Source organism: Stegostoma tigrinum, chromosome 34, assembly GCF_030684315.1.
Source record: "Stegostoma tigrinum isolate sSteTig4 chromosome 34, sSteTig4.hap1, whole genome shotgun sequence".
NCBI classification, from domain to species: Eukaryota; Metazoa; Chordata; class Chondrichthyes; order Orectolobiformes; family Stegostomatidae; genus Stegostoma; species Stegostoma tigrinum.
Genome location: NC_081387.1, coordinates 14,125,007 through 14,147,922, shown reverse-complemented (window position 1 = coordinate 14,147,922; position 22,916 = coordinate 14,125,007). Strand labels below are relative to the sequence as shown.

Below are 22,916 nucleotides of genomic sequence, written 5' to 3'. Positions count from 1 at the left end.
CGTGGTGACAACGACCTGTGAGTGTAAGTCAAAGGGGCATATCTGTTTCAACAGAAGTAGTTATAATTCAGAGCTCTGTGGGAACTCATTGCTGCCCTGAAGCTTGTGACACCAAAATTACAGTTCATGACCCCCCAATCCCCACCTTGGGAAGTCTTGGCTTTTGTTTGTTAAGCACATGAGAAAGTCAATCACACATCCTTACCCTTGCCAAAGACTGAGAAAGAAGGAATACTAAGATTCTTGATGTATATACATTGAGACTTTAAATTGAATGCTTCGAGACTCAAACCAATACACTAAGTTACTTTCAAGATAATAAAATGCCTGCTGTGTTCATCCAGCCCCACATTTTATTGTCGTATAATAAAATGTGAGGCTGGATGAACACAGCAGGCCAAGCAGCATCTCAGGAGCACAAAAGCTGACGTTTCGGGCCTAGACCCTTCATCAGAGAGGGGGATGGGGGGAGGGAACTGGAATAAATAGGGAGAGAGGGGGAGGCGGACCGAAGATGGAGAGTAAAGAAGATAGGTGGAGAGAGTGTAGGTGGGGAGGTAGGGAGGGGATAGGTCAGTCCAGGGAAGACGGACAGGTCAAGGAGGTGGGATGAGGTTAGTAGGTAGCTGGGGGTGCGGCTTGGGGTGGGAGGAAGGGATGGGTGAGAGGAAGAACCGGTTAGGGAGGCAGAGACAGGTTGGACTGGTTTTGGGATGCAGTGGGTGGGGGGGAAGAGCTGGGCTGGTTGTGTGGTGCAGTGGGGGGAGGGGACGAACTGGGCTGGTTTAGGGATGCAGTAGGAGAAGGGGAGATTTTGAAACTGGTGAAGTCCACATTGATACCATATGGCTGCAGGGTTCCCAGGCGGAATATGAGTTGCTGTTCCTGCAACCTTCGGGTGGCATCATTGTGGCACTGCAGGAGGCCCATGATGGACATGTCATCTAGAGAATGGGAGGGGGAGTGGAAATGGTTTGCGACTGGGAGGTGCAGTTGTTTGTTGCGGACTGAGCGGAGGTGTTCTGCAAAGCGGTCCCCAAGCCTCCGCTTGGTTTCCCCAGTGTAGAGGAAGCCACACTGGGTACAGTGGATGCAGTATACCACATTGGCAGATGTGCAGGTGAACCTCTGCTTAATGTGGAATGTCATCTTGGGGCCTGGGATGGGGGTGAGGGAGGAGGTGTGGGGACAAGTGTAGCATTTCCTGCGGTTGCAGGGGAAGGTGCCGGGTGTGGTGGGGTTGGAGACATGTCCATCATGGGCCCCCTGCAGTGCCACAATGATGCCACCCGAAGGTTGCAGGAACAGCAACTCATATTCCGCCTGGGAACCCTGCAGCCATATGGTATCAATGTGGACTTCACCAGTTTCAAAATCTCCCCTTCTCCTACTGCATCCCTAAACCAGCCCAGTTCGTCCCCTCCCCCCACTGCACCACACAACCAGCCCAGCTCTTCCCCCCCACCCACTGCATCCCAAAACCAGTCCAACCTGTCTCTGCCTCCCTAACCGGTTCTTCCTCTCACCCATCCCTTCCTCCCACCACAAGCCGCACCCCCAGCTACCTACTAACCTCATCCCACCTCCTTGACCTGTCCGTCTTCCCTGGACTGACCTATCCCCTCCCTACTTCCCCACCTACACTCTCTCCACCTATCTTCTTTACTCTCCATCTTCGGTCCGCCTCCCCCTCTCTCCCTATTTATTCCAGTTCCCTCCCCCCATCCCCCTCTCTGATGAAGGGTCTAGGCCCGAAACATCAGCTTTTGTGCTCCTGAGATGCTGCTTGGCCTGCTGTGTTCATCCAGCCTCACATTTTATTATCTTGGAATTCTCCAGCATCTGCAGTTCCCATTATCTCTGACACTAAGTTACTTTGTTGTCACAGGTAATTAACTGGTCATTTACAGGAGACAAGAATCAGCACTTCTACATTCCTTCACCAGTCACTCATGAGTTGTGCCTTCCTCCATTGAAGACACCATACTTCTTAACGGATTGACTCATAGTTTTGAGCTCAGAAATTGGCCTCAGTTTCAGAGCCCAACTGAGTCAACTGCAGACTGTTTTCCTGACCCCTGAAGAATCAAACATTCCAGCAACATGTCTGTACAGCATTTCCTATCTGTCGTTTACAAGTCTCTGCTCAACAAATAATGGCCGACCTGCCTGTTTAACCAAAGCCATCAGAACAAAAGTTGCCTGTTGCCACTCTGCAAATTTTGAACATCAGTTTGTGTCATCATTGTTCCTGCCAATTTGATATTAATAGCTTGCATGCAAGGTTCTCAGAATGTTCAACATTGCCAGGTTGTGTCTTTATTCATGTTTCTCCAGCACCCAACTTATCTCCAACTGCCTCTTTATCTTGCTTCGGTGTCAAATTTAAAAATAAACTCGACAATTTACAATATTTGATGGCTAATACTAAGCAAAATTTGTTATTCATGGATTTAATACTCTCAACTGTAATGATCAAAATGATTTAGTAACTCATTACATTTGGTGTTAATTTTCTTAAGACAAGCCAGAGCAGGATTTAGTTAATGGCAGGGCCCTTGAGAATGTTGTCAGACGTATGGTTCCTTGAAAGTGGCATAACAGGGAAATGGAGTGGTGAAGGCAGCATTAGGTATGCTTGCCTTCATTGGTCAGAGCAGTGAGTACAGGAGTTGGGACGTCATTTAACTGATGCAGAAGACATTGGTAAGGCCACACAAAGGAATGTGTAACACCCTGATAACTCCCCTGTAGAAACAATGTTAAACTGAGAAGGGTGCAAAAAATATTTATAAGATGTTACCAAGACTGGAGGATTTGAGTGAATAAGTAGAGGCTGCACAGGCTGGGACTGTTTCCCCTGGATGCTGAGAAGTGACCTTACAGAGGTTTATAAAATCATGAAGGGCACAGATAAGGTCAAGAGCCAATGGGAGTCCAAAACTAGAGGACATAGGTTTAAGGTGAGAGGGGAAAGATATAAAAGGGACCTGATGGGTAACAATTTCCACACTGAGAATGATGTGTGTATAGAATGAGCTGTCAAAGGCAGGTACAATTACAACATTTAAAAGACACTTGCAAAGGTACATGGATAGGAAAGGTTTAGCGGCGATGGGCCAAACGCAGGCAATTGGGACTAGATTAAGAAACCTGGGTTAAAGGGTCTGTTTTGTGTCACACAACTACGTACGTCAAAGCAAGAGGAGGTAGAACTCCATTGGAAACTTGTTTATAACTTACCTCTCCCTCTGAAGATGCTTCTGCATAAACATGTTCCATCCATTTGATTGGTATGTGAACATAGTTACCTAATGTGTCACAGCAGCAACTTGTTACTGCGCCCTTTCTCCCAAATTGGTGACATGATCACTGCATCTGATCTCCAAACTTTTGTTGGGATGAGGACCACACATTTGTACTTACCTAGCAAAGCTCATTCACCTCTCCTGGGGCAGGTGACCGAGCTCAGCACCAGAGTCCAGTGTGGAAAAGGCCATTCAGCCAGAGACCACACCGACCCATCCTCCCCTTTCAAATCAGTTACTCTGCATTTCCCAAGGCTGACACATCTAACCAACAAATCCCTGGACACCCATGGAAATTTAGCATGGCCAATCCACCTAACTTGCACATCTTTGAACTGTGGAAGGAAACCAGATTACCCAGCAGAAACCACACAGATACAGAAAGAACATGCAGACTCCACACAGTCATAATCATTGAGGTAATTATTTAGGATGATTATAGGACTTGAAAGTTAGCTACAATTCCCTTAGGAGGGAGAAGGAGAAAGAAGTTCAGAAGAAAGGTATTTCCTGAAAATTAGGACTACACCATTGCCTAAAAAACATTAGAGAATTTTTACAACTCATGATTGGGGGGGGGGGAGCGGTTTCATGGTCCCCAGTGCCATACTATCGTTCTATTCCAGATTCCATTCCTTAGATTAAAATTCCACCAGTCATCGTGGTGGGGTTTAAACCCAAGTCCTCAAAAGGTGCAGTGGGGTCTTTAGATTACAGGATTCAGTCATTGCTTACCCCCTTTAGATAAGGTGGATATGACCCCTTTCCTTGCTGAATGAAACTTTTATTTATTTAATGGAATGAGGATGTCACTGGCTATATCAGCATTTATTACCTGGTCATTATGGCATAGATCTGATTCATCAGATGGATTTTAAAACACTTGGCAAATTGCTGTGCACTTTCATCCAAAATGTGAGTAGCAGTGGAAAACATTCTACACAAACTCAGCATCAGGTCAAATACTGATCGTTTATTGCAGGGTACTACAAGGGTGGCAGAATTACAGCCACATTCAACTTCAAACTAGAGGACAACTCCATATTAGAGAGAGTTCCACCATTACAAAACACAGTTACAAATAACATTAAAACCAAAAATGACTTTTATTCTCTTCCTTTGGAAAAAAAATTGCAACATACATAACTTCCAAAAAAAAAGCGAAAAATATGGTCACAGATCATCTTGGGAAATTGGGGGGGGGGGGGCAAAGTTTTGCTGCTATTTATTTCCTTTTTTTATTTTTAATAAAAAAAAAGAGAACCATCAATATTTAGGTATACAGATAGCATTTTCCCTGGTGTCCTCCGCGCTAAATCCCGACGGTGAGTGTAATCCGCACAACGTACGACCCGAGTTTGTGTGTACCAGGGGAAACCGCGGTTCTCGTCAACGGGTATTACCAAACCTGCAAAAGGAAGCACATCACAAACTGTTCAAAGACACGCTGCCCGCCACAGGAGTAGTATGTACACACAACTCGCAAAAGCGAGCAGCTCAGAAAACAGCCACTGCCACCTCTAAATACTCTGACAGTTTTTCTTTAAAAGATACAGATCAGCATGACACCTGGAAGAGGGGTGGGGAGGGAGAGTGGGGAAGGGTGACTGTATAGACAAAGAGTGGAAGGGAAAAGAAAAGATGGTGGAAAAATTTATTTTTATTTCATCAAAATTTCACTGCCTTGTCTGCTCCAACTCTTGACTGTCTGGTTTTTGGAGTCTACCACTTCGGCGTGGTACACAGGGGCCAGGCAGCGTAGTAACCCAGGATCAGTTATCATCCAGATTGGTGAGCAAAATTTTGGTGTGGGGGAAACAAGGTTATATCTATCTGCTGCAGGTTATTAAGAGGACAGAGAGTTCTGGCTTTTTTTTTTGCTTCTGATCATTTAACCAGTGACAGTTCCTGGGAAGACAGGGCTGACGAATTAAACCTGACTCAATACACAAAAAGCACACTCACTGGTCAAGTTCATGGTCAACAGAAGATGTCTTTATGTCCAAAAACATTTGCAACCAACATCCTCCTGGCTGACATCCCACCCTTTAAACTCCAGTTCGCTCAAAACATGCCATCAGTATCCTAATGTGCACAAACCTTTGTTGCCCATGCTTGCTAACCTAGAGTGCCAAAATGGGAGCCAATGCCTAGACTATAGAATTCTCATGTCTGTACTCAAATTCTTCAGGGGTTTTGGCTCTTCCAGTCCTGTGAACTTCAAGATCTTGGCGCTCCCTCAATTTGGCCTCCTGCGCACTCGCCATTTCCACTGTCCCATAACTGCGCTGCTTTTGTCATCCTTGAGCCTGAGCTCATGAAGTCCCTTTCCTCCCATTCTCCTTTAAAGTCCTGCCTTAAAACCTGGCTCTGTGACCAAACCGTTGGTCACCCGTGGTAGCAACTCCACCTGTGGCTCCTTGTTAAATTTTGATTGACCTTGTTTAAATGCTCAAGTTCAACTATGCAAGAGGAACTATGCAAACACACGATTTGTGGAACTGCACACAAAACGGGAACACCCGTCACCCGGAGCTGACAACGCGGCAGCCTCCCACTGGAGTCCTCCTTAGATTGCGATCAGATTCTTACACACGTCACCACGCAGCAGTCAGTTTAAATTTCTGTTTTCGGTGGTGCGGCTAACATTCTGGCTCCGTGCATACTCTGCACTTCCGTCTCCCTCTCTCTGTCTTTCTCTCTCCCTCGAGCCTCAGCCGATGGCGAAATTGGCGACTGGGAAGGGACAAGAGCAGGGTATTAAAATTGGCGGCCGCGTTGTCAGTGTACCCTGGGATACCTTCGCTGTGCCTGGCGCCTCTCTGCCATAGCAAGCCCCCCCCCCCGAGGACCCGGGGAGGAAGGGAGAGCAGGGCGGTGGGGTGGGAAAAAGCGTGCGTGTACCCGCGCGCGTACGTACGCGTCTGTCGAGAGGTCACGCACTTGGTCCGCGCCGCGTCGCTCTGCGCTGCCGACAGCCGCTGAATGGAAAACAAAAAGGAAAAGCATCACTCGGGAAGGGGGCGCCTATTGGAACCTCATCCCTGAGAGAGTTCAGTGAGGGTAGGAGGGGTGGTTTAATAGGAGAAAATGAGTTGGGAGTGGATGGGGGATTGTGGGGGGGGGGTGGAGGTAGGGCTAGGGCTTAGGTTAAAAAAGAAAGTTTCAACAGAAAGAAAATAAAAATTTTAAAAAACGGACAAGAGAAACAGTTGCTGCGCCAGTTACCACAAAATGTAACCTGAAGCTAGTCTGAGAGTTGCTATTTTCCACTGGCTCCGCTGGTGTGAAACAGGAGCTGGGTTTCCAACAGGCACAAAACTGTTAAAGAGGAGGGGAGATGACACAGCATTTCAGTTCATTCAACAAACCTACAATCTCCGCGAGCTTCAAAGTGGCTTTTTTCAAAAAAACAAACAACAGAACTGTTAGCATGACTGTCAGACATGAAATGTCTCGACACTCGTCATTTGTCTCGGTAACACTGGCAAAAGCATTCTCTGCGCCTGATGTAATTGGCCTGGGTAACATTGATGGAGATTGCTTGTTCCTGGCCTCTGTTTCCATCGATGCCTTTTCCCTCGAGCTGCATCACTAAGTGGGATGGAGGGAGCAGGGCTCTTGGGATACTTTCCAAAATGCTTTGTTGACAGTTTGCCTCAAGAGAGGCTTCAAATTGTTGTTAATTTGGGATTAGTATCAGAAGCACAAAGGATGGTGAAGGGAGGGGATGAGGGGGAGGTATGTGTCAGGAAGCTTACAAGTATTCGTTTGCACCCTGTCCCACCCAACATAATGACTTTTCAGTGCATAAAGTACATTGCAGATAGTGGCTGGCAAAAGCAGATAAAACCAGACCATTTGAAAAGTGCAAGTTTAATACTTAATAAGATGCCTGCAAATCGTAGCTGTGCACATAACACATCTTTCCTTAAGAGATAGCAAAACAAAAAGGGGGCAGAAAACAAAAACCAATTACACCACCACCTGGCACCTGTAACAGGCTCAACCTGCAGCACAAAAAGCCTACTTACGCACAACTGCACTGCTTGCCTGCATGTTATCAGCTCATGCAGTGTAAACAACACTGCCCAACAAAACTGGTGGACAGAACACTTTCTAAAAGAAAAAAAAACAGAAGACCAAGAACTGCAGTCCCACCCCACTGCTGGCCAAGAGTGAAACCTTGCTGTCTGCAGTCCAACAGAGGAGGACAAGTTTCGGAGAGGTCCATTCCAAGACTTGCTTCTACGACAGTGCAAGCCTTTTTGGTCATGCTGGGTCAGAGCTGGGAAAAGTAGTGGATAAGGACAAATCAAGCGCCAGTCCCTTACTTGAAACCGGTACTACTACGAACACCAACCCCCCAACACGGGTAGTCAGGGTGGAATTGATCTAGGCAGTGAAGGTGCCCCCCAGCAACTGCACCAATGGCCAAGAGTGCACGCGCGCGCGCACACACAAGAAAAACCACACAATCCCCAGGCTGTCATGGAAAAGTGCCTGTAAATGTGTACTCAAATAGGACACAGTACCTTCAGGAGAGAAGAAAATCATTAGGGGCAGTAAACAAAGAGTGCCAACTACGCATAAGCTAAAGGAATAGATCTTCTGGCTCACACACAAACAAGCAAACCAAAGCATGAGTAGTAACCCAATCTGGAACACACAACAGGCAGAACCAATGCAACTGCGCGCCAACAAAATACAGAGTGATAACAGTTGAAAAGTCAGCCCAACAATGATGAGTCAAAACAACCGCTCGTGGTTAAACAGACAGCACCTGGGCACCTTAAGATTCAGGTTGAAAGGCTCACAACACAGCCAGCTGTCCTCTGCCATATGGTAACACATGAGAGTTCAGCCTGGTTTTCAAAGGCTAGAAGGAAACCAGACCACAGCAGGTGAACTAGCCCAGAGCTGCCACCTGTGGATGGCAAGATTCCAAGTCAGGTCACTTGAAGGCAAGGATGTCCCCCCCCCTCCACAGATCCTGCATCAGTCATGCAAAACAGTAGTCACTGCTGAGCTGCTTCTTCAACCTTACCTGGACTTACCTACTTCCCATTTATAACAGCAGCAAGCTTCTGGGACCAATGACATGAAGGTACACACCGCAAAATCTCAATTCAAGGCAAGTGGGGAAGAAGGAAACAAAAAAAGATTGGGGCAGGAGTGAGAATTTTTGTCCTCCGAATGCATTGCCTAAAAGAATGACTGATGTAAATTCAATTGTGACTATCTAAAGAGAATACTTAAGGGGAAGGAATAGGGGAGTGGACCAGATTGAGGTAATTTCTGTCAAGAGTTAGCCTATGGGCGGAGTAAGATTCCTCTTTGTGCTGAGGAGACACCTTCTGCACCCAGGTCTGACTGTGCATAATTTGCAATAGGTTCAGTAAGGGAGACACTGAGACAATACTTATCCTTGGTTGGGCATGTGCAGAATACAGTTAAAGGCACAGTCACTTAGGGAACTGAACATCCTTCAATTCTCTACTCCACAGGGTAGCAGATGTTCAGTCACTGAGTACATTCAAGACTGACAGTTTGGAAGTGAGGCATAATAGGGCAGTGCAGCAAAGTTGAGTTAGACGATCAGTTACAATTAATGGAACTCTCAAACAGGTGCAGAACTGCACGAACTACTCCTCCATTCTCTGGACGGCTGGGAGGTCCTCTCTGTTTTTAGGCAGTGGTGACTTACATTAAACATAGGGTTGCGTGGAAATGGGGGTTGGTTTACATGCTGCAATGATTCAGGGCATTCTGAAAAAGTTGTAAGTGACGTACCTGTGAGAACAACCACTGACCCTATAGCTCATAAGAATGAGAAGTGGGGTGGGTGGAAGAAGAGAGGAGTGAGAAAAAGCACCAACTCAGGACGTGCATTGAACTAAACACTACAGCCACCTTGCATGCACTAGAGCTGCAAATGAAACCAACTAAAACATAGGAAATACACAGCAGGCCAAGCCAGTATCAGGAAATGAGGAAAAGACAAGTTTGCTCGCAATCTTCATCAGGGATTTGAAATCCCGGATCACAGCAGAAACCTTAAAACAAGACGCCAATCAAGCTGAAGCGCACTTCCGGCATTATCAGTGTCTGCCTGAGGAAAGACAAGGTACTATTTTCTAGACCACATACCCAACCCACCACTGATCCTGGCAGCAGCCAGACATCTTGCTACATTCCAGAAGTGGCCCCACTCAAACCAGATCAGTGGCACGTCGCTCAAACCGGACCGAGAACTCGCCCCCGCGACGCAGACACAGGCCGCGTAGCCGACGGACGACAAACGGTGAGAAAAGCCGGTCTTTCTTTAAGACGGAAGGCATCAACCTACCGAACAGGACGCAAATTTACCCGGGGCAGAAATCGGAACCGAAGCCAGGCCGATGGGAGGTGCTGCGCGTACAGGCACGCTGTCACAAAGGAAGAGCACGATCCAACAGTGTAGATGTGTGTGGCGGGAGGAAAAGCTTCCATCCACCCCCCACCTGCTCGCCTCTCCTCTCCCTCCTAGTCTGGTAGGCAGCGGAAGGAAGAGACCCATTGGTGCATGGAAAGGACCTGAGGATGAGAAAGCAGGCACCAACACCGCGCGAGCTACCATTCTCAACAGAGCAAAAACAACAGAAGCACTTCAGAAATGAGAAAATTAAAAAAGGAAAAAAAAACACGCGCACGCAAAAAAAAAACAGGAACGGCGCTCCAAGAACCCGCTCAGAAACACTACACCGCCACTCACAGAACCGGAACCTTACTGCAACAAGTTAAAGTACGGAGAAGGGAAGGTGGGGCCAATTCTCAGAATTGACAAGCTGCCCAATTACAATTGTAGAACGTGCAGCCAAACTATAGTCATCTTAAAGAAAAGGATCCACTCACCTTGTGGCTAATAGGCAGAGTACTGAGAGTGCTCCGCGAAGGCCTCTGCTGTCGTACCCGCTGTAGAGTAGGCGCCACTGTTGCTCATGGTATGTCCGTAGTCATACGCATAGGCAGCGGCGGCGGCAGCGTAGTCACTCGTGCTGTAGTTGGCGCTGGCATAGTCGGCAGTGGTGGTAGCAGCAGCGTAGTTGCCAGTGGCGTAGTTGGCACTAGCGTAGTCTTGAGCGGCGTAGCTAGCAGCAGCAGCGGCGTAGTCACTGGCGGTATACTCGGCAGTGGAAGTGGCCGCCCCATAGTCAGAGTTGGTGGCAGCAGCAGCGGCTGCAGCAGCTGCGTACTCAGTCGCGGCAGTGGCGTAGTCGGTGATCGTCGACGCGGTTGGCCGCCGCAGAGGGCTCCGATCCCGGGCATAATAGGTTGGCGGTTGACTTATGGAGCTCTGGCTGTATGCCTCCAATGCTTTGGGCATGCGTTCTCTCATAGAAGCACCGTAGCCAGCCATAGGTGTACCCCAACGGTCTGGATATGGAGTGCCCACCGCTCCGTATGCCCCAGCTCGATACTTCTCATAGTAGTCGACATACCTGCTGTCGTAAAAGGGCTGCTCCCCATAACGGTGGTGCATGGCATAGGGGTCAAGGTAGTCATGGGCAAAGCCAATGCCCATCTCCTGTCGATCTGCAGGGCACTCTTTGGACCAATGGCCATCCTTCCCACAACGGAAACAGGTGTTTTTCTCGCCCATCCCAGGCTGTACCCGCAGCCGACTCTTAGACAGTTCAACATGAATCCGTTTGCCTTTAAGACAAAACAACAGGAGACTAAAACACATTCTTTTCAATGATTTCAAGTCATCAGTATGAGAACTGGGGAGGGACACTGCAATTGTTTTTAAAAGAAAGAACACTAAAAGAAAGGAAAATAAAAATTACCGGAAGGAACAAAAATGTTCTATTTTTCATTGTTTCTGTTGGGTTTATTGATCAAACAATGGGCCAAATGACGTCTTCTACACTGAAGAACAGGAGCAGGAATAGACAATCCAGCACCTCAAACTTGCTCTGCCCATTGATAGGATCATGGCTGATTGCATTTTGGCTTCAACTCCAAATTCCTGCTCACTCTCCATAACCCTTAAACTTGTTATCAATTAAAAACCAGTCTGTCTATTCTTTACATTTACTCAATGTCCCAGTATCCAGCACACTCGAGTATTTTTTCCAAACATTCGTGACCCTTTGAGAGAAATCATTTCTCTTCATCTGTTTTAAATCTGCTGTGCCTTATCCTCAATGATCTCTCATTCTAGAGGACACAACTGCTCGACATTGACTTCGTCAATGCCTTTTAGCATCTCGTCTCAATTAGATCTCTCCTTATACTAAATTTCAGAGCATACAAGATTAAAGTGCTCAATTTCTCTTCATAGGACAAACCCCTCTGGAATCAATCTAGTGAAGCTCCTCTGAACTGCTTCCAGTACAAGTATAACCCTCAAATAAAAAGAGGCCAAAATTGTACATGATACTGCAGCTGTGGTCTCACAAATGCTTTGAACAGCTGCAAGACTTCCCAACATTTATACTCTATTCCTTTAGGAACAACACCAAAATTCCTTTTGGCTTTTTTATTATCTGCTGCACCTGCATACTAATTTTCTGTGATTTATGTACAATATGACACCCAGGTCCCTTTGCATCATAGCACTCTTAAGTTTCTTTCCATTTAGCTAAGTTGCTTTTCTATTACGCCTACCAAAATATCTTCCGAATTTTGACTCATTTACCTTAACTATCCATTTGTAACTTTATTATTTCTTCATTGCAACTTACCTTCCCAGCTACCTCAGAGTCATCTGCAAATTTAGCTATAGTACTTTATATCCCCAGACCCAAGTCATTAATATAGATTTGTAAATAGTTGGGGCCCCAAACACTGAACCCAGTGGCAGCGCACTGATTACATCTTGCCAAACAAAGACCCAGTTATTCTGACTCTCTGCTTTCTCTTGGACAGACAACCCTCTATCTAAATAAATTATCCCTAATCCCACACAACCTTACCTTGTTTATTCACATTTTTGAAGTCCATATATACATCTACATGATCCTCATTATCTACACTGCATGGTACATCTTCAAAGTATTCTCTCAAACTGGTCAAACTTGACATGCTCATAAAACAGACTGTGATGGATTTTTAAAATTTTCCTGAATAATGGATTCTAGCGATTTCCCAACATCACTGGTCTATAGTTTTCTACTTTCTGTCTCTCTCCCTTTTTGAATAAGGGTGTTATATTAGCATTTTCCAATCTATTTGAACCATTCCCACATCCATGGAATTCTAGAATATTACAGACAATGGGCCCACTATCTCTACTACCACATCCTTGGATGTGTACCGTCAGGCCCTGGGGACTTGCCGGCCTTCAATCCGAATAGTTTGCTCACTATGTTTTCCTTAGAGGTGATGATAATTCCAAATTCATCCCTTTCTCTAACTTTTGCATTACCTGTTCCTATTTGGACAGTACTAGTGTTCTCCACTATGAAAACTGAAGCAAAATATTGATTTAGTGATGCTATTTCTGTTGTTCCAATTATTAGCTCTGCAGTCTCATCCTCCAAGGAAACACCCTTAAATTTTAGCTACTATCTTCCATTATTACGGAAGATTTTGAATGATTCTGTGAAAAAACAAAGGGAAGCAGAGGGACCCAAGCTTCTGTTGATTGCACTACAAGATTAAATGTAATGGAAAAGAAAAAGTGCACTATCTGGCAAACTGCTTCAGAAAGGATGCGATCAGGAGCCAAGAATGATGCTTACCAGAATTAATTAGCTCATCAACACTCGGTACTCAAGCTAGTGAGCGCGGTGCTGGAAGGTATTTTACTGTTTTATGCTTGCTACCAATTTGTTTGTTTTGACAAGGCTGTCCGCACCAGTTTTTTTAAAAGGCTGTTCATCAATGCCAACAACCGTGAATGCATCACTTTCAACGCCACATCAATGTAAAGCTATGGAACTGCAATTTCCGGAAACAAAGATGACATTGCCCACATAATCTTTATTAAGACACTGACACCTGGAATGGGTTAATCTAATAAACTTCCTCCTAACATCTCCCTAAGGCACTAACATCCATCCTTAAAGAAGGGAGATCAAAACTGCACAGAATAGCCTGCAACTTTCAATTGCACCAGCATTCTGACGCCAAATACATTAAATTCACAGTATTCTGTTGCCTGCTTTACCTTCTCTTAAAAGCACCTTATCTACCAAGAGAAATAACAACCTTATATTAAGATTTCGGCACTACATTAGAGATATTTTGCTGATTTATGTATTCCATTGAGGGGATTACCGCCCCCCCGCCCCCCCCCCAATCACCCAACGCATTATTGTCACACCTTTTTGTGAATGTGTTCCAAAATCGCCTTTTTCACACTAAACAAAGTCCATATTTGCTTGCTTTGGGAAATCTCAACTTAAAGGTGCTGCCTGACCTTTTCTGACATACACATTCCCAAATCCTGCTACCACACCCATGCCCATTTCACCACAGCCTGTCCCTAATTTTCTGATGAAGTGGAGGATAAAGTGCTCACAGTAGAAATTGGCGCTGTAGAGAAATGTCACTGGACTAGGAATCTACAGGCCCAAACTCTAGGGTTTAAATGCCTACTTGGTGGTGGAGGAATGTGATTGCAATTAAATAATTCTCAAAACAGAAAGCTAGTCTCAGTAACGGTGACATGAAACTATCACTGGTTGGTATAAAAACCCATCTGGTTTACTAAAGAAGGAGATCTGCCATTCTGGTCTCATCTGGTCTGCACATGACAGGAATGACTTTTAGCTGCCCATCAACAGCTGAGCAAGCCACTCAGCTTGAGGGAAATCTGGCTGGGCAAATGCTGACCTTGCTGTTAATGCCGACGTTCCGTGAAATGATAAAGAAAGAAAAAAAATGCTTATCATCCCAGCCTCCAGAGTCGGCAGTCTTTTCCAATAATTCAATGTCTTTGTTGTAACATAGATGTTTGCTGTCCAGATATGGGCTTACTGAGGTCAGACACAAGGTAAGGAATATAGCTTAAAGCACATCGCAGCCAGGGATCACCTTATTAGCATTTCCTCCTTGCCTTTCTTGTCAACACCTCACGCACATTTAACATGGATTTAACAGACCCAGTTTTTTAAGAAAAACTGGAAAAATTTATACTGACTTTACACAGAAACAGTCCAAGTACTCAAATGTATCCAATAACCACCCATTTAGTCTCATATGGTTTAGGAGGTTGCTCTCAAACATCCGAGTAAAGACCATAGTTTCAATTTAAACTCCAAATATCCAGCACAGAAAGCTATGTGACCCTCCCAGTGCGACACCAAGGGAGTGCAGACTTTTGGACAGAGCACTAAACCAAACAGGCAGATGCAAAAGGTCTTAAGGTGCTATTTCTGGTGCTGGACCTAATACATCAGATCCCAAGCAGCAGTAATGATAATTAAAAGCCCTAATGTAGGTTATCAACACGTGGCAATTTTGGGTCATACAAGTCAGTGAAACCACAAAATGGTAACACCCCTGCCCTCAGCATCAGCTGCAGGGCTGAGCATCTTAACTGTTGGTTTATCACAATGGCTTAAAACAACACCATTCCGTTAATTTTACCTTTGAACTCTGTACCGTCCAACCCCTTGATGGCTGCCATGGCATCCTCACCCCTCTCCATGTGCACAAACGCATAATCTTTGATAATGTCACATTCAAGCACAGTGCCATACTCCTCAAACTTAGCCTGCAACTCCTGGCTGGTGCAGTTGGGGCTCACTTTGCCCACATGGAGTTTGGTGGAGGATTTGGTCATGCTTTTGCTGGCTTCCACATTGATGGCAACCCCATGCAGTTTGTAGTGATGCAGATTCTCAATGGCCTCCTTTGCAGCTTCCTTGTTGTCCATATGCACAAATCCATAATTCTGTTTCAAGATAAAGGAAAAAAGAATGCACATTGACTGTCACTGTAAGTTAATCAATTTAAAAAGTAAGTCAATAAAAAAAGCATTGTGTAAAATAAACTTTGTGGAGACAGAGAACTTTTCAATATGTAAACAAGCCCCAGAATCTTAGGCTCAGTGTCTGTCACTGTTATTGTACATCATCCACCCATAGATTCCCTTGAAAAGACTGCAGCGAGTTGTCTGTGTGGGAATTGCTCATTGCTATTGAGGAAGGAGTTTACAATTTTGATCCAATGACAGAGAAGGAAGGATAATATACTTCCAAGACAGGGTAGGATGTTTCTTTTAAAGATGAATCAAACAAGATTTGGAGGGACGAAAACAAAGTTGTTGGAAAAGCTCAGCAGGTCTGGCAGCATCTGTGAAGGGAAAAAAACAGAGTTAACGTTTTGGGTCCCGTGGCCCTTCCTCAGAACACACATTTGAAGGGAGCACGTAGGGTAGATACTGAGAGGGAATTTGTCTTCGTAGGAGGATATAGAATCGAGTCACAGCTGAGACAGATGAGGAGAGATTTCAGGCGGTCGTGAGTGTATGACATTCTCTATGAATACCAGACCCCAAGCCATCAAATATGTTCAGGGTTGAGTTAGACAAGATCTAAAATGGTGGGATAGATGGAGGCAGGATTTAGATAAGCCAAGCCTCATTGAATGGTGTCCTCTGGTTTTCGACCTACTGTATCCACCATCGGGAACAGCATCTCCCCAAACATGCTTTTCAGTCCCTCTCGTAGTTTTGAAAACCTCCACTAAATCTCTTCTCAACTTTACTTCTCAAAAGGTGAAACACCCCAAACTCTTTCTAAACGACACTGCAGAGGGATTCTGAGGAATATGGGCCAAATGCTGGAAAATGGGACCAGATCAGTTTAGCATATCTGGTCAGCACGGACAAGTTGAACGGAAGAAGTTGTTTCTGTGCTGTATGATTCTACGAAACCTACCCACCCATCCACGACATGGTGGACAGAACACCACATGCCACATGAGGTGAAACTGACCTTTTATAAGGTTTTATCAGAACTTCTCTGCTTTTGTACTCTGTGCCAGTCTCAGTGCCCAGATGAGAATGGCATTAACTGATGGCAGCAAGAATAGCATGTGGGTTTTCTCCAGTCTTGGATACCTGCCATCTCTGGTACACCGATCACTGTTAAGCAATGGGTATAGGGAGACAGAAGGAGTGCAGTGGCAGGTATATTTTCCAAGACCACAGCTGGAAAACATCAGGCGTGGCCCCAGAAACAAAAAAATCCACTGGAAAATGATTGTAAGTGAGTGTGGGGGGGGGGGGGGGCGCAGTGAGATCAGGTTTGATTTTCCATTGCCAGGAACAAGATCAGCCAGCATTTATTACCCACCCCTACCAGCCCAGATTGCAATCGACACTCTCAACTGCTTTGGTCCAGAGTCACATGTACACCAGGCCAGCTAAGACTAACAGATTTCCATGAGAAGAGACAATAGCAAGCCAGATGTATTTTCACATGATGGTGGCGGTATGTTTTACAGCATTTACGTTTATAACATGTGCCACAGATTGGGGTGGTGATGGGGGGGGCAGGCGAAGGACAGCAGGGTGAGTGGCATCAGGGAGTGGTGGGTGGGTAAGTTAAAAATGTGGCGAGGGGGTGTTTGAGAAGGGAATGAGAGATGTCGGGGTTGGGCGAGTAGAAGGGAAGGGAGAGAGAGGTACATCGGAGAGGGCAGTGAAAGGGGTATACTGGGGGAGGGGAGCGGAAGATATGTTAGGGTAGGTCGGGGTGGGGTACGTCGGGGCAGGGGGTGGGAAGAGGAAAAGAGCGCGCGGGGTACGTCGGGGCGGGGGGTGGGAAGAGGGAGAGCGCGCGGGGTACGCAGGGAGAGGAGCGGGGTACGCAGGGGGGGGAGCGGGGAACGGGGTACGTCGGGGGGGGGGGGAGCGGGGAACGGGGTACGCAGGGGGGTGAGCGGGGAACGGGGTACGTCGGGGGGAACGGGGGCGGGGAACGGGGTACGCAGGGGGGGGAGCGGGGAACGGGGTACGTCGGGGGGGAGCGGGGAACGGGGTACGTCGGGGGGGGGGAACGGGGTACGTCGGGGGGTGAGCGGGGAACGGGGTACGCAGGGGGGTGAGCGGGGAACGGGGTATGCAGGGGGGTGAGCGGGGGAACGGGGTACGTCGGGGGGGGAAACGGGGTACGCAGGGGGGGAGCGGGGAACGGGGTACGCAGGGGGGGGGGGGGAACGGGGTACGTCGGGGGGGGGGGGAGCGGGGAACGGGGTACGCGGGGGGGGGGGAGAGCCGGGAACGGGGTACGCAGGGGGGGGGGGAGCGGGGAACGGGGTACGCAGGGGGGGGGGAGCGGGGAACGGGGTACGCGGGGGGGGAGCGGGGAACGGGGTACGTCGGGGGGGGGGAAACGGGGTACGCGGGGGGGGAGCGGGGTACGGGGTACGTCGGGGGGGGGGGAAACGGGGTACGCAGGGGGGGAGCGGGGTACGTCGGGGGGGGGGAGCGGGGAACGGGGTACGCGGGGGGGAGCGGGGTACGTCGGGGGGGGGGGAGCGGGGAACGGGGTACGCGGGGGGGAGCGGGGTACGTCGGGGGGGGGGAGCGGGGAACGGGGTACGTCGGGGGGGGGGGAGAGCGGGGAACGGGGTACGTCGGGGGGGGGGGAGAGCGGGGAACGGGGTACGTCGGGGGGGGGAGAGCGGGGAACGGGGTACGTCGGGGGGGGGAGAGCGGGGAACGGGGTACGTCGGGGGGGGGGGGGGAGAGCGGGGAACGGGGTACGTCGGGGGGGGGGGAGAGCGGGGAACGGGGTACGTCGGGGGGGGAGAGCGGGGAACGGGGTACGCGGGGGGGGAGCGGGGAACGTCGGGGGGGGGGAGCGGGAACGTCGGGGGGGGGAGCGGGGTACGTCGGGGGGGGGAGCGGGGTACGTCGGGGGGGGGAGCGGGGTACGTCGGGGGGGGAGCGGGGTACGTCGGGGGGGGGAGCGGGGTACGTCGGGGGGGGGAGCGGGGTACGTCGGGGGGGGGAGCGGGGTACGTCGGGGGGGGGAGCGGGGTACGTCGGGGGGGGGAGCGGGGTACGTCGGGGGGGGGGAGCGGGGTACGTCGGGGGGGGGAGCGGGGTACGTCGGGGGGGGGAGCGGGGTACGTCGGGGGGGGGGAGCGGGGTACGTCGGGGGGGGGAGCGGGGTACGTCGGGGGGGGGAGCGGGGTACGTCGGGGGGGGGAGCGGGGTACGTCGGGGGGGGGAGCGGGGTACGTCGGGGGGGGGAGCGGGGTACGTCGGGGGGGGGAGCGGGGTACGTCGGGGGGGGGAGCGGGGTACGTCGGGGGGGGGAGCGGGGTACGTCGGGGGGGGGAGCGGGGTACGTCGGGGGGGGGAGCGGGGTACGTCGGGGGGGGGAGCGGGGTACGTCGGGGGGGGGAGCGGGGTACGTCGGGGGGGGGAGCGGGGTACGTCGGGGGGGGGAGCGGGGTACGTCGGGGGGGGAGCGGGGTACGTCGGGGGGGGGAGCGGGGTACGTCGGGGGGGGAGCGGGGTACGTCGGGGGGGGGAGCGGGGTACGTCGGGGGGGGGAGCGGGGTACGTCGGGGGGGGGAGCGGGGTACGTCGGGGGGGGGAGCGGGGTACGTCGGGGGGGGGAGCGGGGTACGTCGGGGGGGGGGAGCGGGGTACGTCGGGGGGGGGAGCGGGGTACGTCGGGGGGGGGGAGCGGGGTACGTCGGGGGGGGGAGCGGGGTACGTCGGGGGGGGGAGCGGGGAACGGGGTACGTCGGGGGGGGGGGGAGAGCGGGGAGCGGGGTACGTCGGGGGGGGGGAGCGGGGAACGGGGTACGTCGGGGGGGGGGAACGGGGTACGGGGTACGTCGGGGGGGGGGAACGGGGTACGTCGGGGGGGGGGAACGGGGTACGTCGGGGGGGGGGAACGGGGTACGTCGGGGGGGGGGGAACGGGGAACGGGGTACGCGGGGGGGGAGCGGGGAACGTCGGGGGGGGCGGGGAACGGGGTACGCGGGGGGGGGAGCGGGGAACGTCGGGGGGGGGAGCGGGGTACGTCGGGGGGGGGGAGCGGGGAACGGGGTACGTCGGGGGGGGGGGGGAGCGGGGAACGGGGTACGTCGGGGGGGGGGAGAGCGGGGAGCGGGGTACGTCGGGGGGGGGGAGAGCGGGGAGCGGGGTACGTCGGGGGGGGGAGAGCGGGGAGCGGGGTACGTCGGGGGGGGGGGGGAACGGGGTACGTCGGGGGGGGGGGAGCGGGGAACGCCGGGGGGGGGAGAGCGGGGAGCGGGGAACGGGGTACGTCGGGGGGGGAGAGCGGGGAACGGGGTACGTCGGGGGGGGGAGAGCGGGGAACGGGGTACGTCGGGGGGGGGAGAGCGGGGAACGGGGTACGTCGGGGGGGGGAGAGCGGGGAACGGGGTACGTCGGGGGGGGGGGAGAGCGGGGAACGGGGTACGTCGGGGGGGGGAGAGCGGGGAACGGGGTACGTCGGGGGGGGGGGGGAGAGCGGGGAACGGGGTACGTCGGGGGGGGGGGGGAGAGCGGGGAACGGGGTACGTCGGGGGGGGGGGGGAGCGGGGAACGGGGTACGTCGGGGGGGGGGAGAGCGGGGAACGGGGTACGTCGGGGGGGGGGGAGAGCGGGGAACGGGGTACGTCGGGGGGGGGAGCGGGGAACGGGGTACGTCGGGGGGGGGGAGCGGGGTACGTCGGGGGGGGGGAGCGGGGTACGTCGGGGGGGGGGAGCGGGGTACGTCGGGGGGGGGGAGCGGGGTACGTCGGGGGGGGGGAGCGGGGTACGTCGGGGGGGGGGAGCGGGGTACGTCGGGGGGGGGAGCGGGGTACGTCGGGGGGGGAGCGGGGAACGGGGTACGTCGGGGGGGGGGGGAGAGCGGGGAGCGGGGTACGTCGGGGGGGGGAGCGGGGAACGGGGTACGTCGGGGGGGGGAACGGGGTACGGGGTACGTCGGGGGGGGGAACGGGGTACGTCGGGGGGGGGGAACGGGGTACGTCGGGGGGGGGGGAACGGGGTACGTCGGGGGGGGGGAACGGGGTACGTCGGGGGGGGGGGGAACGGGGAACGGGGTACGCGGGGGGGGGAGCGGGGAACGTCGGGGGGGGCGGGGAACGGGGTACGCGGGGGGGGGAGCGGGGAACGTCGGGGGGGGGAGCGGGGTACGTCGGGGGGGGGGGAGCGGGGAACGGGGTACGTCGGGGGGGGGGGGGGGAGCGGGGAACGGGGTACGTCGGGGGGGGGGAGAGCGGGGAGCGGGGTACGTCGGGGGGGGGGAGAGCGGGGAGCGGGGTACGTCGGGGGGGGGAGAGCGGGGAGCGGGGTACGTCGGGGGGGGGGGGAACGGGGTACGTCGGGGGGGGGGAGCGGGGAACGCCGGGGGGGGGAGAGCGGGGAGCGGGGAACGGGGTACGTCGGGGGGGGAGAGCGGGGAACGGGGTACGTCGGGGGGGGGAGAGCGGGGAACGGGGTACGTCGGGGGGGGGAGAGCGGGGAACGGGGTACGTCGGGGGGGGGAGAGCGGGGAACGGGGTACGTCGGGGGGGGGGAGAGCGGGGAACGGGGTACGTCGGGGGGGGGAGAGCGGGGAACGGGGTACGTCGGGGGGGGGGGGAGAGCGGGGAACGGGGTACGTCGGGGGGGGGGGGGAGAGCGGGGAACGGGGTACGTCGGGGGGGGGGGGAGCGGGGAACGGGGTACGTCGGGGGGGGGGAGAGCGGGGAACGGGGTACGTCGGGGGGGGGGGAGAGCGGGGAACGGGGTACGTCGGGGGGGGGGGGAGAGCGGGGAACGTCGGGGGGGGGGGAGAGCGGGGAACGGGGTACGTCGGGGGGGGGGGAGAGCGGGGAACGTCGGGGGGGGGAGCGGGGTACGTCGGGGGGGGGGAGCGGGGTACGTCGGGGGGGGGGAGCGGGGTACGTCGGGGGGGGGAGCGGGGTACGTCGGGGGGGGGGAGCGGGGTACGTCGGGGGGGGGGAGCGGGGTACGTCGGGGGGGGGGAGCGGGGTACGTCGGGGGGGGGGAGCGGGGTACGTCGGGGGGGGGGAGCGGGGTACGTCGGGGGGGGGAGCGGGGTACGTCGGGGGGGGGAGCGGGGTACGTCGGGGGGGGGAGCGGGGTACGTCGGGGGGGGGGAGCGGGGTACGTCGGGGGGGGGGAGCGGGGTACGTCGGGGGGGGGGAGCGGGGTACGTCGGGGGGGGGGAGCGGGGTACGTCGGGGGGGGGGGGGGGTACGTCGGGGGGGGGAGCGGGGTACGTCGGGGGGGGGGAGCGGGGTACGTCGGGGGGGGGGAGCGGGGTACGTCGGGGGGGGGGAGCGGGGTACGTCGGGGGGGGGAGCGGGGTACGTCGGGGGGGGAGCGGGGAACGGGGTACGTCGGGGGGGGGGGAGTGGGCTACGTCAGGGGGGGAGTGGGGTACGTCGGGGGGGGTGGTGGTGAGTGGGCTACGTTGGGGGGGGTGGTGAGTGGGGTACGCCGGGGGGGGGGGTGAGTAGGGCACGCCGGGGGGGGGGTGAGTAGGGCACGCCGGGGGGGGGGTGAGTAGGGCACGCCGGGGGGGGGGTGAGTAGGGCACGCCGGGGGGTGGGGGGTGGTGGTGAGTGGGGTACGTTGGGGGGGGGGGTGAGTAGGGCACGCCGGGGGGGGGTGGTGAGTGGGGTACGCTGGGGGGGGGGGGTACGTCGGGGGCGGGGCGGCGCGATCGCCCAGGTGTGTTGTCCCATAACGACCTCTGACCCTCTCACCTTGATGAGGTCACACTCGCTAACTTCGCCGTACTTCTCGAACAGGGCCCGGATTTCCTCGGCGGTGGTAGGCCGCGGCAGGTTACCCACGAAAATCTTGACCATTTTCTTTCGAAATACTCACAGGGCGCAGAGATCGAGGAAATTACAGAGAAAGTCTGAAAAAAATAGAGTCGGGAGGGGAGGGGAGAGAAAGCAGGGACTGAATTTCCCGAGGACGCTCCCGATAAAACCGCCTGCTCGCGTTCTCCTTATCCGGCTGCTGCGACACAAAATGGCGGCAGAAAGACAGGCGGAGGCGGAGGGACACGCCCTCCCACGTCACCTAAATGCCATTGGACAACCGGCAGCCGCCACCGATGCCGATTCGTTTGTACGTCCGTCCATAAGGATGACGTCATGATGCAACGGCGGCGTTCCATTGGCTTGTACCGGCCGCAAGCAAATGGCGGTTGAAAGCCAATTTCCGATTTCCATTGGACAACCGGGAGAGAATGCTCGCTGTCGATTGGCTGGTCGTTGCATCAAATGTAGTGACGTTCCTAAGTAGGCGGTGTCAAAGTAGAGACAAAGGGGCGTCCCGTAAACCTAAGCATCCCTCCATTGGGCAATCGACACGGCGTCTTCGCTGCCGATTGGTTTGGACGAATGTCAATTTCGATAAGCTCCTGCCCCGTTCCTTCTGTCCGGGCAGACGGCATGGATGCAGTGACTGTGCTGGTTGGAGCTGCGCCATCTTTAGTACTGGCAGCAAACTGTGGAACATTTGGAGTTGGGATTGGGGATGAAGGCAAGTTCTCATAAAGATCAAATTAAATCTGCACATATGAGACCTTGTTTTATTCTTTATAAGCTGGCTGGCTGGTTATCCATCCCTAGTTTCTCAAAAGGTTCTCAGGGCCAACCACTTTGCTATGGGTC

General features: G+C 53.4%; 1 protein-coding gene across 11 annotated transcripts; it reads right to left on the bottom strand.

Moving 5' to 3' along the window:
• Nucleotides 1-4,261: 4,261 nt before the first annotated feature.
• Nucleotides 4,262-22,287, bottom strand: LOC125446499 (RNA-binding protein 4B-like). Of its 11 annotated transcripts, none has more exons than XR_009442909.1 (5): nt 21,996-22,287; nt 14,889-15,195; nt 9,658-11,003; nt 6,229-6,629; nt 4,262-6,044 (listed from the first exon to the last, which is right to left on the bottom strand). XR_009442909.1 is itself a non-coding variant. In XM_048520128.2 (4 exons), exons 1-3 carry the CDS (start codon nt 22,098-22,100, stop codon nt 10,210-10,212), a joined length of 1,206 nt encoding a protein of 401 aa, XP_048376085.1. In that variant the 5' UTR covers nt 22,101-22,287; the 3' UTR covers nt 4,262-4,716; nt 10,203-10,209. The 11 variants fall into 11 exon arrangements, 1 of the variants encoding a protein (XP_048376085.1); XR_007246417.2 differs by having other exon boundaries at nt 4,262-4,716; XR_007246415.2 differs by having other exon boundaries at nt 6,537-6,629.
• Nucleotides 22,288-22,916: the final 629 nt, after the last annotated feature.

Coding starts and splice junctions, on each gene's coding strand:
- LOC125446499 (XM_048520128.2), bottom strand. CDS start 22,100: ATGGTCAAGATTTTCGTGGGTAACCTGCCGCGGCCTACCACCGCCGAG. Junction 15,196..21,995: donor GCGAGTGTGACCTCATCAAG/GTGAGAGGGTCA, acceptor ATCTTGAAACAG/AATTATGGATTTGTGCATAT. Junction 11,004..14,888: donor GGACGGTACAGAGTTCAAAG/GTAAAATTAACG, acceptor TTTGTCTTAAAG/GCAAACGGATTCATGTTGAA.